This window comes from Berghia stephanieae, chromosome 3 (genome assembly GCF_034508935.2).
Source record: "Berghia stephanieae isolate SIO BIC M18660-M18661 chromosome 3, UCSD_Bste_1.3, whole genome shotgun sequence".
Taxonomy (NCBI): domain Eukaryota; kingdom Metazoa; phylum Mollusca; class Gastropoda; order Nudibranchia; family Aeolidiidae; genus Berghia; species Berghia stephanieae.
In genome coordinates this window covers 77,525,509-77,540,508 of record NC_088362.1, presented here as the reverse complement: position 1 = coordinate 77,540,508, position 15,000 = coordinate 77,525,509, and the positions used below count along the sequence as shown (strand labels likewise).

Sequence of the window (15,000 nt, the reverse complement as noted above, 5' to 3'; positions counted from 1 at the left end):
GTACACGTCTTAAGTGATGTAATGATTCCACCCTATGGACCGGCTGCCATGACGTTCGGCGCATTTCCCGTGTTCCAGAACCTTACCTCGGCACTCAAGGTCGCTAAACTGTACGACGTCTTGAACGGTAATATATATATATATATATATATATATATATATATATATATATATATATATATATATATATATATATATTCTTTTTAATGTATCTGTTCTAACATCAGTTTGTAGATAATTTGGAAACACACGAGTGTGTGTGTGTGTGTGTGTGTGTGTGTGTGTGTGTGTGTGTGTGTGTGTGTGGCATACATAAGTGTTTCAACCAACAAAATTATTATCATATTATTAGCACAATCATTATCATCATTATCATCGTCATCACCTTCATCATCATCATCTTGTTCATCATCATCATCATCATCATCATCATCATCACCATTATCTGAAACTTTGAAAGAGATAAAAGCATGACGCGCCTGCTTGAAAGCACTCAAAAACTCAAGAACTAACTTTGCCACTTTATTGTTTTGATAAGAGATTTTTTTATATTTGTGCGAATCCTATTGTTTTTGGGTTTTTTTCTTTTGAAAAAAATGGAAAAAAGAGCTTGATAAAGTTGATGCTTGTGACGCAGATGTTTTAAAAAAAAAATAGTTGTTAATAACAGGAATCAGTTCGAACGCTAAACCATTGTGTATGTCAACAAAAAATTCCGTCTTCGTTACATTCTCTCGATATTGACTATTGACATTAAGATCTACAGGGAAAATATAATAATAAAACTTTATTTTCAAAATTTTCTTATCTGCCACATCTTCAGGTGCTGGGCCTTTCACAGTGTTTGCCCCTACCGACCACGCATTTCGTAAGCTGCCACATGGAGCTTTTGAAAAACTTCTGCACAACACAACAGCTTTGACAGGTAGGTTCCTTTCCTGTTTGAGATTAGTCCGAATAAGAAAGTAAACAATTGTATAGATAATAAAAGGTCTTGATTGTTAATTGTTTTTTAAAATACAGCTTTTACATAGCGCAATATCCACTAAATATGCTCAAAGCGCTTTACAAAGGGTCCATAACCTACAGCAACACGTAACATGTAGAACGAGACACAACGCCTGTTAGGCGATATTACAAAAAAAACAATTTTCGACAGAGACAACGCTGTTGACGGCCAGGTACTCATTTTACACCTGAGTACGGTGAGAGAATGTGAGCAAAGAGTCTTTTCCAAGGACTCAACTATGCGCCGAGCGAGGCTCGAATCCTGGACCTTCCTAACCGAAAGCGAGTGTCATACGACAAGACCACATAGCCGCAATTGTTAATTATTGTTTACGTAATGTACATATAGTCTTCATCATATAGCAGAGTCAACTCTGTTTTGTTTGAATGGGTTTCCTATATCCTTTAATCAGACTAATCGACTATTTACATTATTATGCATTCAATAAACCTTTGTCTACAACTCATTCACAAGAAAGTATAAATCATTATTCCAGCATGATCCATCAGGGTCTCCTTTTCGTCTATGATTGTATTTTTTTTCTTTATTATTAACGAACAACACCTTAAATGTTTTTAGAATTCATTCGTATTATAAACAAATACAATTTAATCTCGCAGAGGTCCTGACCTACCACGTCGTATCGGGTACGTACTGTAAAGCAGGCCTTTCATCTGGATCTGTGACAACACTGAGCACCAAAGATGTTTATGTCAGAGTGAATCCAAGTAAGTTTTCACTCAAAATCTCCCCCCCCCCCCCCCCCCCCCCAAAAAAAAAAGAAAAAAAAAAAGAAAAGCAAACAAAAATTTCACACGAAAAAAAAATGCAACGCCTTGAAACTAAACCGTTTTGTACATTTATGTGATACGATTTTTGAGTCCATTCCACGAAAAAAAATGCCACAACTATTCCCTCACCAACTCATTTGGAAACAATCAATCTTTTCTTTTGTCTGTAATTTCATACTATACTCAAGATGTTCCATACGACGTGAAAGAATAAAATTAGTAAGAAAACGGTAAACGAAAAAGAGTCATATTAATTATTATTGAGTGAAAGTACACGTGATTTGTCGCATGAATATGAATTGCCAGTAGAATGTTATATTCATAGAAGAAATTCAAATGACCACAATCACGATCAATTATAAATTGTAAATAATGTTCGCATACTGTTATTCAAATATAGCTGTCAACAGTATGTCTATTCGACAAAAAGTGGGCTACATAAATGACATACACGCATACACACACACACACACCACCACCACCACCACCACCACAACACACACACACACGCACACAAACACATGTGCGCGTGCAAAACACACTAACACACACACACACACACATATATATATATATATATATATATAATATATATATATATATATATATATATATATATATAAATATGAGAGAGAAATTTTTCAGATCTGTACTTTCGAATAGACTCCTTAAGCTTCTGGATCACATTCGGACAACTGGGTCACTGAAAAAGGAAGTATTGCTTTATAAAATTATCGTCAGGGTGAAAGGACTTACAAATTGATAACATGTTTCTGTGCTTATCCTATTATAGTCCAATTCACTGAGATGATGGAAGTGACAGCATCATGCATAATTAAATAAATGATAGACGCACCCTTTGGTCTATTTCTGGTCTCTCTTAGTATTCCACGTTGACTTGCATCTTCTTAGCTGCTTGATATCTAGAAATATACATATATTATTTTAAGTATTATATCACCACCCTCTTTTACTGACGTCGAATGAATTAAACAAAAGTATATTAAGTTTATTATTATCTCCAGCGCTGAAATTATTTAAATGTGAATAAACTATTCTACTATCTCCCTTTCTACTGGGTTTGTAAAGACCTAAAAGAGTGTCGCAAGTGTGGAAATTTAACCCCTAAAAACAAACAAACCAAACAAAGAAATAAAAAATCACCGTTTAGAATCGCGCCTCTTTCTGATTTGTTTATTGTTGATTCTTTTAATGTATTGTTTATTTGATTTTGTTACAGATGGCGTTACAGTGAATGGTGTCAATGTCATTCAAGCAGACGGCAGTGTCACCAATGGCGTGGTCCATGTCATTGACAGTGTCCTTTTCCCCCCTGGATTCTATCTCTAATTCTAATCAACAAGTTGTTATGCTGAGGGTAACGACCTCTGTACATTGACCAGGAAGAGCCTAACCTTAAATATCACTGTATGTTAAAATTCGAGCTAGCTGGTAGATAATATATAAATACTCAAACTCAAATTGAAATAAATTAATTGTAAAAAATATTTTCATTGTTATATATTTATATATATATATATATATATATATATATATATATATATATATATATATATCCTATATATCCATTTTTATATATATATATATATATATATATATATATATATATATATATATATATATATATATAATATATATATATATATATCCATTTCCCTGGCTCAAGAAATGTCGCGATGTGGATGTGAAATTTACCCGAGTCATGAAAAATTCACATGGGCCATGGACGTGCCAGTCGGTTGATTTTTTGCGGAGTTAAACGTCGTCGCCGTTTCATTCCCCAGAACAGTCCTGTTCCAGTGCGGTATGTACCTGTTTTAATACGTTTTCATCAGTGGCACAGGACAAATTCGTCCCTGGACAGAGTTGTCCTAGTGGGGAAACGCCTACCTTGTGGGGAATATTAGCATTGAATAGTCCCAATTATTGGGTAATCTCTGTGGTCTGAGGCTAGCAAGAATGACCCGTAATCAGCAGGAGGTTATCTGAGCTGCAAAAATGTGCCCGGACATTTCAATGTACCCTTTTGTGCGCTTTCGAACAAGTAATTTAATTTATAAACGTATAGTAAAATAAAGGGCGTAAAAATGACTCCTATAAAATATACAACACAAAGTAAACGACGTTTCGGCCTTTACACCCTCTATTTTAGTAAACATTTTATTGACTCTAATTTCGACACCTCTAGATTTTGTTATTAAACAAACATTGCACATCCTCCATACTCGATCGGATAATGTGATTTTAACATTTTACTCATATTATTGCCCGAACAGTCCTTAACAAATAGAATTGCAAATTTGTCTACCATACCAGAGAGAGAAAAAATCGTTGTACCAGCGCCTAACAGGCTATAGAAAACGAACGAAATTGACGTCTTTTAGCTCTTTGATATTTTTTGTTTAGCCAACCATTGTTATGAGTAGTTCTCATTAAATTCTATCAATCGGATTATACGCGTTCAAGGTTACACAATGTTTTGTGTGTTGGTACGTTAAATGGCGAAATTGTGAATAAATTGGCGAAACACACAGCATCAATATGTAACGCACGACTCAGGGTTAGACTACGTTAACTCAATTTAATTATTATCAATTATATGGAACATTTAAAACAAATACATAATACGACCATCCAGGACGGAGTTATTTCAGTGACTAACTTAACACAAAAACGTCTTACGGTGTTTCTAAGTGACAAAAAGTGTTAATACGTTCACGCAATCAACATTCACACTCACATGCAAAACATGCACAACACAAGATGCATACCGCTAGAAAGAACCATAACATAATTAAACACAGCCGAACAATTCCAATATATTTCAATACATGTTACACAATACCTGGTCATATTTTGGCTTTCTAAATATTTGTTGTTTTATCATAATAATACATAAAAATGACTGTAAAGCGACTACAGAATGAAGTGTAACACAGATAAACTATAAATAATTGCATTTAATTTTTTTTTAAATATGGCGGTCGTTTTATGGTCTCATCTGTAACCATCTTAGCCACATTATTATTATTATCATTATTATTATTTTTTTTTTTTTTTTAACCCTCGGACTGCTTTGCACTACTTATCAATACTTCACAAATCAAAATGGCGGCCGAGAATCAAAACAATAGTCAAATTAGGAAATTTTAAACTTTCACAAATCTATCAAGGTTTGTTCTAGAGTTTTTAAAATGCTTCTATATGATGACAAATTGAATAAATAAACGCCTGACAAAAGATCAACGGTGAAAATACAAATTGAAAGAATACTGGGGATGTAGGAGCTTTCGGAATGTCTCCCCGATCCTGGGATCGAGAGCTTACCTTACAGTAGAGTAGTACAGTACTCTGGTGATCATGTTTTGATTGTTGATTGCTAAAATTGAGAGTTTTAGCTGAGTTCACTCTTCACTCTGGTATCCATCTCAATAAGTTCTGGGTTCAATCCCCGCATGTGTCCACCTCCCATAGTCTCGGGTTCTCCATCCTTCCCTCCCCAGGGTTGTCCACATCCACGGCCCCGGGGAACTCCGCATTGGTGGATATCTCACATAGTCTCATAGCCCTGAAGTGTTTTGTAAAATGTATACACTCCGGCCACCATCATGTCTGTGTCATTATTATTGAGAAGAGGTACTGATCCTGAGCGTTTAAAAAATCACAACATTCGCCAGCCGGAAATAACGTTCCAGCACACAAACGAACATGTGTATTGTTACCTTAAACTTTTAGTGAAAACTACTCATAAAAATGGCTGGCTAAAAACAGTAACAAAGAACTAAGAGACGTCAATTTAATTCCATCTATAAGATTCACATGAATCGACTGAATGTTCACACAGTAGTGGTATGTTGTGTCTATTGGTTTTTGTTGTTTTGTTTGGATTTTTTAAACGGAGTGACTATTCGTCAGTACTGACCCCCAGACGCTAGCATCTGGGGGTCAGTACTGACGAACAGGCACCAGCGTCTGGGGGTCAGCACTGACTAATAGGTACTGGTATCTATTGGTCAGTTCTGGCGCCTGTACTGACGGTGCCAAAATTATGGAAAAATGCCATTTTTTTGAAATAACTTGTTCTACGACAAATAAATCCGCATTTCCTGTCCCATACTAGTCGCAAGGAAGTCCCTTGGTTTCACCTTTTTTATCGGTTTACGTGAGATTTGTTTAATAAATTTATCAATTAATTAAATGATATTGTTCAATCCTGAGAAAAATACCAAATTTGATGTTGAAACGCCAAACTGGCAACCTTATATTTCGGTTCCTCCAACGCGCATGCTCACTGATGCGTGACGCCAGAACTGAAAATGAAGCTCTTTCATTGTCTCGTCTTTTTTCATTCCGTCATTTGGAATTCGGCTTCATCGCATCTCACTGAGACAGGAGAAATCTACAAATTATGGAACTCGCTGTCGGCTACAATGGATGCTGTTTTTGTTTTCAATCAATCAAATCAACGCGTAGCCTTAATTAACTTATTGATGGAACGAAATTGACGCCACTCTTTGTTATTGGGTACTACTCACAAAATTTTCTCAATCTCAATCAGACTATAACACATGGTTTTGTGTGTTGGTACGGCTTGCGGATGTTGTGAGCACTTTACCTCGACGCACACCATCAATATAGTCTGACGGTAGGACTGCGATTACGTTTAAGCGATGAATGATAAAGTGGCAGAGATGAAATATATGAAGACGTGGAAACGCCATCGCATTAATTCAATCAATCCTAATACGAATATGAAGCGCCTAGGCATCATCCGCAATACAGCGCCGCAAGTCGAGCTAGGGCGAGGTGACTTGCTCAAGGCCACACAGTGCAGCGGCGGGTGATCGAACTCGGTACCTTTCGGGTAGGAAGCAAAGACCGTAGACCCCCCCAAAAAAATGGAATTATCTATTCGTTATCAGGTTTCTCCTCCTTTCCGTCATTATTATTATTATTTTTTTTTTGCATGACAAAAAACAAAAACAAAACAAATACATTTTTTTAAAAACCTCATCAATAGAATGGACAATGTATTATAAAAGAATCGTAACAAGAAATATTATAACACGTTTCCTCTCTTTTTCTTTAATTTAGGCAATAACGAAAATATACGGAAAAAAAAGAAAAACAAACATACATACACACAGACAACATAAAATAAAAAAGAATCGTATGGTGGCTTGAAACAACGACAGTCATACCGTTGCCCCAATGGCATCTAACCGTAGCCATCGTTATGTTATAGCCTGATACTGAAATCCAAAAGGACCGGCAGTTTGACGTCATTATTTGGTTTTTGCACCGGTAAGTAAGTTGTTAGTAGAGCTCATGGAAACAATTTATTTCGTTGGTTGAACTATTGAATACAACTCACGATTTGTTTTCTTTTGTGACAATAGACTGGCAGTTTGACGTCATTTTTTGGTAAGTATCAGGCCATAACTTTACGAAGGCCACGATCTAACGCGTTAGACATCAAATTTATCTAAGTGACCAAGTGTTGCTCAGTGTCATCGGATAAGTTGGCCTTGAAAGCCTGGGATTTTAATTGTTTTTGTTTTTTTTTTTACTTTAGGAAGTGACGAATAAGTGCGAAGAGGTCTTTGTCTGCACTGACGAACAGGCCCGATGTTCGTCAGTGCTGATTAAGGGCGGGCGGTGGCACAGACCGAAGAGAGGCTGTCTGTGGGCGGCGGCACCTGTTGTTCAATACTGACCAATAACACCAGGTTATTGGTCAGTGCTGACCCCCAGGCGCTGGCGCCTGTTCGTCAGCACTGACACGCAGGCACTAGCGTCTGGGGGTCAGTACTGACCAATAGCCCTAGCCTTTTTTAAATAACTCTATGTGGAGTCAAATTTTGTTACTTTCAGTCCTGTAAACACTCATTTTTTTCTACTCTGTTACAATTTAACTTTTAAAAAAAAATGTAATCTTACTTTAAGAGGAAAAATTATTTAATTTATCTATGGATATTAACTTCGGAATAATTTTTTTTAATCGATGCAAAAGTCACTGAAGTCACCACAATTTACAGTTTTGAAGATAAATACCTCTTCTAACAGACTGCCTCGTGGTCCATGCAACTTTACACTGGAACTTTACGGATTGTACAAAAAAAAAACCCTTATATTTTAAATAACGCATTCAGACAGACTGCCTCCTGTAAAACTGGCTTGACGGATCAAATGTGATTCGCAATGATATCCTTGAAATTTTGGTTGCACTCAAGGCTTTTACTCATTTAACCCGTGAAGGATGATGCGGTGGGTGGGGGTAAGGTGAAAAGTATACGCATATTATGACAATATTTATTTTTTTTCAATTCGTTAATTTCGAAATTGTTTTTGTACTTGTTATATAAAACCAATCCAATAATATATGAAACATTTATAGAGTCACTTCCAAAAGTAAGTTCCACAAAAAGAATTCAAATTTAACACATGAAATGTAATCAATTTATCACGCTCTATGTACAAGACATGTAAGAAAATATCCTTTACAATAAACATAACTGCAATAACAGAAAATAGAATCTCAATAATTCAACGCCTTTTAAAAATGGGCTTTATTTTTATAGCATCGCTGTGTTAGTTTTTATTTGTGCATCCACCCTGTGCTGCTTCGGTATGTTTATTTTCGCCATGAAGGTAGTCAAGTTGGAAACGTAATCTTCGCTCAGTTCATTCCACATGTCTGTTAGTAGCTGGAACGACGTTTCAGCGTCATTTGGGAGTTCCCTGCGCTTCTTATTGTATTTGATAGGACTTCATGCGTGCTCAACTGGGCCGAGGTCTGGACTGACAGCAAGCTGCATGGCCAAATTCATTGTATCAATACGATACTCTTGTAAAAACAGTTTATATAACAAGTGCTCTATGAGGCGGGGCATTATTATTTACGAATATATCCACTTTATCGTGTTTGGTTACTTCAAACTTGCTTTGCAGTGTTTGTGTAAGAAACAAAAAGAACAGGAAGAAGGAGGGGGAGGAGGAGGAGCTGGAGGAAAAGGAGGATGACTGATTGTCTCACACTTGGTGGGCTCCAAATGGTGTTCCGGTAATCAAGAAAAGATCTATTCTAGATTTTGAAAAAATAACAAAAACAAATAACACAGACTATTATTCAAATAAGTAAAATTGTATATGATTATTAACATATGATTAGTGTTAGGTATGGAACTAGTAATATGCGTATAAAGATTTAAATTCGGTGTATAAACGATATTAGAATGCCTCTAAAGATTTGGTATGAATATATATATATATATATATATATATATATATATATATATGTGTGTGTGTGTGTGTGTGTGTGTATGTGTGCTTGTGTGTGTGTGTGTGTTCATATAAGCATAGCTGTCAGTTAAATGAATGCGATGACAAGTCGAACAACCAAACATTTATGATTCAAGTTTTGAATAGGAGTTGAGCTCAATTTCCATTTCCTTAATAGACAATACATTTTTCGACTTCGAAATGGAACTCCACTGAGCTTTTTATTTAGGCACATAGAGATCTTTCCTGCATTTAATATCTTATATATTTCGCTCAAGTATCGTAGATTTCTTTCCCAATGTTAAGAACGGAAATAGTTCATATAAATTTTAAGAAATTGATTGTATTCAAAATTATGAGAGGAACCACTAAAACAGGCATTAATTCAATGAAAGCACGCACTCCCGCCTCATTGTCATGCTCGCTAACTGGAAGGACAACTCACATGATGGCGTCTGATGGGAATTGACGAAACAAATAATTAGATTTTTCGATAAAATAATCACGATGTCAATCTCATAAACACGCAAACCACCTTGCTGCCAATAGGCTTCAACAGTCGTGTCGTCAGTTCCATCTTAATGACGGACGCCATTGTGAAATACTTCTCCGACCAGAGGAGAAAAACATTACAATCTGATCATGTTTTGACTTGTATACATTCTGATCACATGACATATGAAAAAGTTCTAGCCAGCATGAAGAATAAAAAGTACCAATATCCTTTGTTTAGAATCAAGCTGCTCGTTGCTGGGCGGACGTGACATCAGACAATTGAATCCTTTTGTAAACAACATCCAAAATGTGGTGGCGACTGGTCAGGCGGTTTCGGAGCCTTAGTGTTACAAAACATCCCATGTGACAAATATATAAGGTTTATATATATATATATATATATATATATATATATATATATATATATATATATATATATATATGTGTGTGTGTGTGTGTGTGTGTGTGTGTGTTCCGTGTGCGAATGGTATAAACATTTTTTTTGACTTGATGATATCAAATTTCAATTCCCAATTCCATGAACATTCAAAAGGTAATTGATATCTTCTTGAACGGTTAAATTTGAAAAAAAAAAATTAAAATTTAAAATTTATGATTCATTAGAAATGTCAATCTGCAAACAACCTTTTCTATGTAATATTATTTGATAAATCATTAATACATTTTTGTTTTTAGAGATTTTACGGAGCTTTCGACAGGTCATAGCGCCAGTAAAACAGAATATGATACAGAAGAAAAGTTTTAGATCTGAAGTTAAAAGCTCAAAAGAAAAGGAAGACAAAGGGGCTGGTTCAAATAGAGAACAGAAGAGTCCACGGGTGATCTACTTGTTCCTGAAGATAGCGAATGCTTGAAACAATTATTGTAGAAAATGAATGAAGTTACACTTAGATTATTTTATGATTAGCCCCATTTACCAAAAAATTGAGCACTATCATTTTATGGGGGTTTTTTTAATCACACACACACACACACCAGGGGCGGTTGGTCACATTGTATTTAAGGCGGCACAAATCCGAAATACAGAATCAAATTTTATTGGTCTAGTTAATTTAACTAAATTTGACCTACTTTGTATGTGTGTGTGTGTGTGTGTGTGTGTGTGTGTGTGTGTGGAGAGGGGGGTATTGCAATTGTTTGTCTTTATGTGTGCATATGTTTGCATATGTGCGTATATTTGTGTGTGCATGTATGTGTGTGTGTGTGTGTGTGTGTGTGTTAGAATATTAATGAGACATACTCACAAAAGAGCATCAATTATCTTGTACAAAACGGGTCTGTTAACTTTCACCTGTTCATTATAACGACTCACAGACGCAGCATGTCCTGTTTCCAACTGATTTCTTATATCTACAACGTTGAAAAGTTTATATTTAACAGCATCTGTGACATGGCTATTTGATTCAGAATGTTTCTTCAGTGCCTGAGAGATGTGCGCAATATCACTGAATCCTCCTGTTGTCCGTTTTAGCTTACATCACCAAAAATCAAGCAATAAAAACAATGAAGCGTTTTACGGCTTTCACTTACACTGGCAGTAAGCCATTCAACAGTTTAAAAATAATCATTAAATCGGCGCTGACTCCCCGGAGTGTTAGAAACTAAGTTAAAATTCACTGGTTTGTGTGGACCTAAATCTTTCACCACGATTTTCTCTTGAGGGGATAAGTGTCGAAATTGATTTTCAATTTAAAAATCAACATGATTCATGATTGATTACAAATTACAGAAATAACTTTTTAAAATAAAATGATTCAAGAAATCTTTCCAAAGATAAAAACAGGTAGGTTTCATAAACAATGACAACAGCGATAAGACATTTTCTCTGAATACTAACGGTATGACACACAACTTTAGAATAATTGAATTTAAAAATCCACATTAAATTCCAAACGCAAAGCACTTGTTAACTTCATACACAATCAGCGACATCTTTATAATTATACTATTATTAGACAATGCACACAATACAAGTTGAGTAGGGATCGTTGGGAGTGTGCGGGGATGAAGGACTCCGTGGGGTCAGGGATTTTTATTTATAGTACCATGGGGCTCTTCTCGGTGCATACTTTGTTTAATGTTCTTTTTGATATTTAATATATATTTAAGCAAAACCAACAATGATAAAATATATATTTATTGCCATTCTCTTCATCCGTATATCTTAGTGAAGCAAAGCCTCTTCTTTCAGTGATAAAACTGATAGGGTTTTAATTTATCCCAAGTAGGACCTCAGGGCGTGCATCGCTAGATTGGCCGTCTTGGCCTAATTATTTAAGCAGTGAAAGACAATAGTTAGTTGGGGAGGGAGGGTGGAGGGAGATTGGGGAGTGGTAACACTAACTTTCTTCAAGGTACAACAGAGTATAGGATAAGGACAGGACGGCCAAACGAAGACTGGCTCATATCAACAACAAAAAACGTCCCCACCATACCACACCCTCCGCTCATTGTCACCCCGCGCAGGCAACGGGGGAAAGATGAAACGTGCCGATTTGACGCCACCTTCGCGGAGCGACGCACGAGTCATCAAATATTATATTCAAAACAAAAAGCAGTATGTGCTAAATTTTTAATTTTATCAAAATTTTAAAATTGAAGTTTTTTGTTTGGTTGACATGCTAATCTACGGAAAATATAGGGCGGCACAAAACAACTTCGCTCTATTGACCGACCGCCAGTGACACACACACACACACACACACACACACACACCACAAATCAAATACGTTGTTGAGAAATAATGTTTATATCAAAACTATCGGGTGATCACAAAGAAATGAGACACTTTGTGTTGCTTGATAGCAAAATGATCTCAATAAATTTAATCGACTTTATACAAAAAAATCAGAACAATATATTAAATCTCTTAATACAAAAGGTTATAATAATTGATAGAAAAGCACAGGTACGATGGTATTTCAAGAAACCGACAACAAAAACGAAATATCGAGAGAGTGCCATTTTACATAAGATCCAGTTTCAACAGCTTGAATATCGAATGTGGACTGCCACACCGAAAGCCTTTAAATCAAATCGTTAAGAAAATCTGCTAAAGTGAAAGAAAAACTAAAATTTCTTGCTAGAATTTTGTAGGTAAGCTTATACATATGATGTAAAACGATTTGTTTTTAAGGATAAAAATAAAAACAGATTTCAATCTCGAAATCCACCAAATCGTCAAAATGACGTGATACAATAAGCAACCACGAATAAATAGGTTATCTAAGAAGATAATGGTGTCTGTTAAATGTTTCTAGGTAAGGAAAGACGAGGATTTCTTTCATTGAAACTCAAACAGTCAAAGATAATTATTACATATTCTTACATATCTAGGTTTTAGGAAGTAAACTTATGTCGGATAAAGCACTGAACAAGTGTGTATGAAAGGTGCCAGACAAAGCAAGAAGGAAAATACAAGAAAAAAAAGCCATCCCAAATAAATCAGTCGACCTCGACTGGGCATCGAACCTCCGACCTTCTGATTAGCAGTCAGACGTGCTAACAATACACCATAGAGGCTTCCGATAGTTGGGACCTTTGTGAAGAATATAGGTATTAAAATGATCCCAACTATCGGGAGCCTCTGTGGTGTAATGAATGCACGTCTAATCAGAAGGTTTGAGGTTCAATCCTCAGTCAAGGTCGATTGATTTTTTGGGATGGATTTTTCTTGTAATTTTCTTTCTTGCTTTGTCTGGCACCTTTCATGCACATTTGTTCAGTTCTTTATCTTACACCGGTACCTGCTCCTTAATTTCTTAATTTAAAACTTCTGTCGGCCTGTCATGCTTTAGAACCATTAAACAATTTCATAACATTACAACAGGATTGAGTTACTCAAATTCCAGTAAACACACACCGCTTTTTTTTTACATCCAATAACATTGATTCAATCTCAAAAGATCAATGGCAGCCCTAATAACTTGAATGCAATGGATTATTTTATTTGGGATTTGTTGACAAAAAAAATATTTATGCAACAGACAACGCCTTTTACTGAGAGACCCTCAAGAAAATAATTCAAGAACATTGGGCGTAAATAACTGATAACGACATTAGAAAATCGATTTCAGTTTTGAGATTATAGTCAAATAAAGAACTGTTCTATAATGTTTCAAGATTTCTGGGTCTAGGTTTGACATTTTAAGAATTGGAGCAATGATGGCTTCTTTAAAACAAGTCTACCATATCTAAAATGACTAAAAAATTGAGTCCTAGAAAAAAGGAGAGAGTCGTGACATTGGATCAAATGTTTTGTAAATTATTTTTCTAACTTCATTTTCTGAGACAAACAAACGGAGCACTAGGGATAACAAGATCAACGCTATTGAGTGTGAGAGTCAAGTTCCTCTCTAATAAGACCTACTTTGGTCTCAAAATAGCTTACCAAAAAACGGGTAGTCCGTTTATCGGAACACAAGAGGGCAAATTATGTGATTATTTTCACCATACATACATACATACATACATACATACATACATACATACATACATACATACATACATACATACATACATACATACATACATACATACATACATACATTTATCAATATATAATTGATTATTTATTACAACGTCATTTTAGTGTCATCAGTATAATCATCAGTTGCTTAAAACACAAATATAAAAAAAAATGAATTTGAACAAATATAAAGCTTCAATAATTAAAGGAATAAACGTAAATAACCAAAACATTAGACTTTGACTTTGACACGAGGATTCGTGGGAACATCGATATATAAACTCTTATGTTAACTCAATATCATCAGCAGACGAAGAACATAAGCAATTCGAACCCTTTTCGCTCTAATTTGATATGGATAGGAGCAATGAACACGAACTGCACCAACAACATTAGGAATAAGTGATGCCATTAGCTACGTCATCTGCACAGTGGCGTAGTTGATAAGAGCACATACAAAATACGCAAATAAGATCCAGATTTGAAGGAGAGAAAAAGATATAGAGACACCTAGGAGTCTTGACTGAAGTGTTGTCCAGTCCCTTTAGAGTGTTAAAAATTAAGGACCAATCGAGGGGTTCTCTGAAGCTTCAGAGCTACTTAAGTTTCTTGTTCCAATGCCTTATACATGACATTTGTTTTTGATTATGTAAAATATTAATCATGTTCGTTTCTAAACGGATGAAGTTCTTTGTTGATCAATGTCTTAAATTGGTCAACAGAACTAGCGTATTTTGTTCATTTTTAAAATTAATGCTACTCAAAATGTTAACTATACGATAAACTAATGAATTATGCCATTACTAATTTGACTCCAAACACCAAACATTTATAATTTCTAACACGTTTATTACTTATTTTCACGGCCTTCTGTCTTATCATGTAATTAATTGAAGGTTTACATTTTAAAAAAT

The 15,000-nt window shown here is 35.4% G+C and overlaps 2 protein-coding genes across 5 annotated transcripts in view; one reads left to right on the top strand and one right to left on the bottom strand.

The window, feature by feature from the left end:
• The window catches only part of LOC144968503 (transforming growth factor-beta-induced protein ig-h3-like), an 18,343-nt gene extending 15,035 nt beyond the window's left edge, over positions 1–3,308 (top strand). For all 4 annotated transcript variants that reach the window (XM_078906939.1, XM_078906940.1, XM_078906937.1 and 1 more), the window contains 4 exons: positions 1–127; positions 824–925; positions 1,630–1,737; positions 3,041–3,308. The exon at positions 1–127 is cut by the window's left edge and continues 63 nt beyond it. In XM_078906939.1, coding sequence (XP_078763065.1) covers positions 1–127; positions 824–925; positions 1,630–1,737; positions 3,041–3,150 — 447 coding nt within the window. In that variant the 3' untranslated portion in view covers positions 3,151–3,308. The remainder of the gene's footprint in view (positions 128–823; positions 926–1,629; positions 1,738–3,040) is intronic.
• Positions 2,656–15,000, bottom strand: part of LOC144968502 (uncharacterized) — a 26,395-nt gene continuing 14,050 nt past the window's right edge. The window contains exon 6 of the mRNA XM_078906936.1: positions 2,656–2,723. The gene's annotated coding sequence lies outside the window, so the exon portion shown is untranslated. The remainder of the gene's footprint in view (positions 2,724–15,000) is intronic.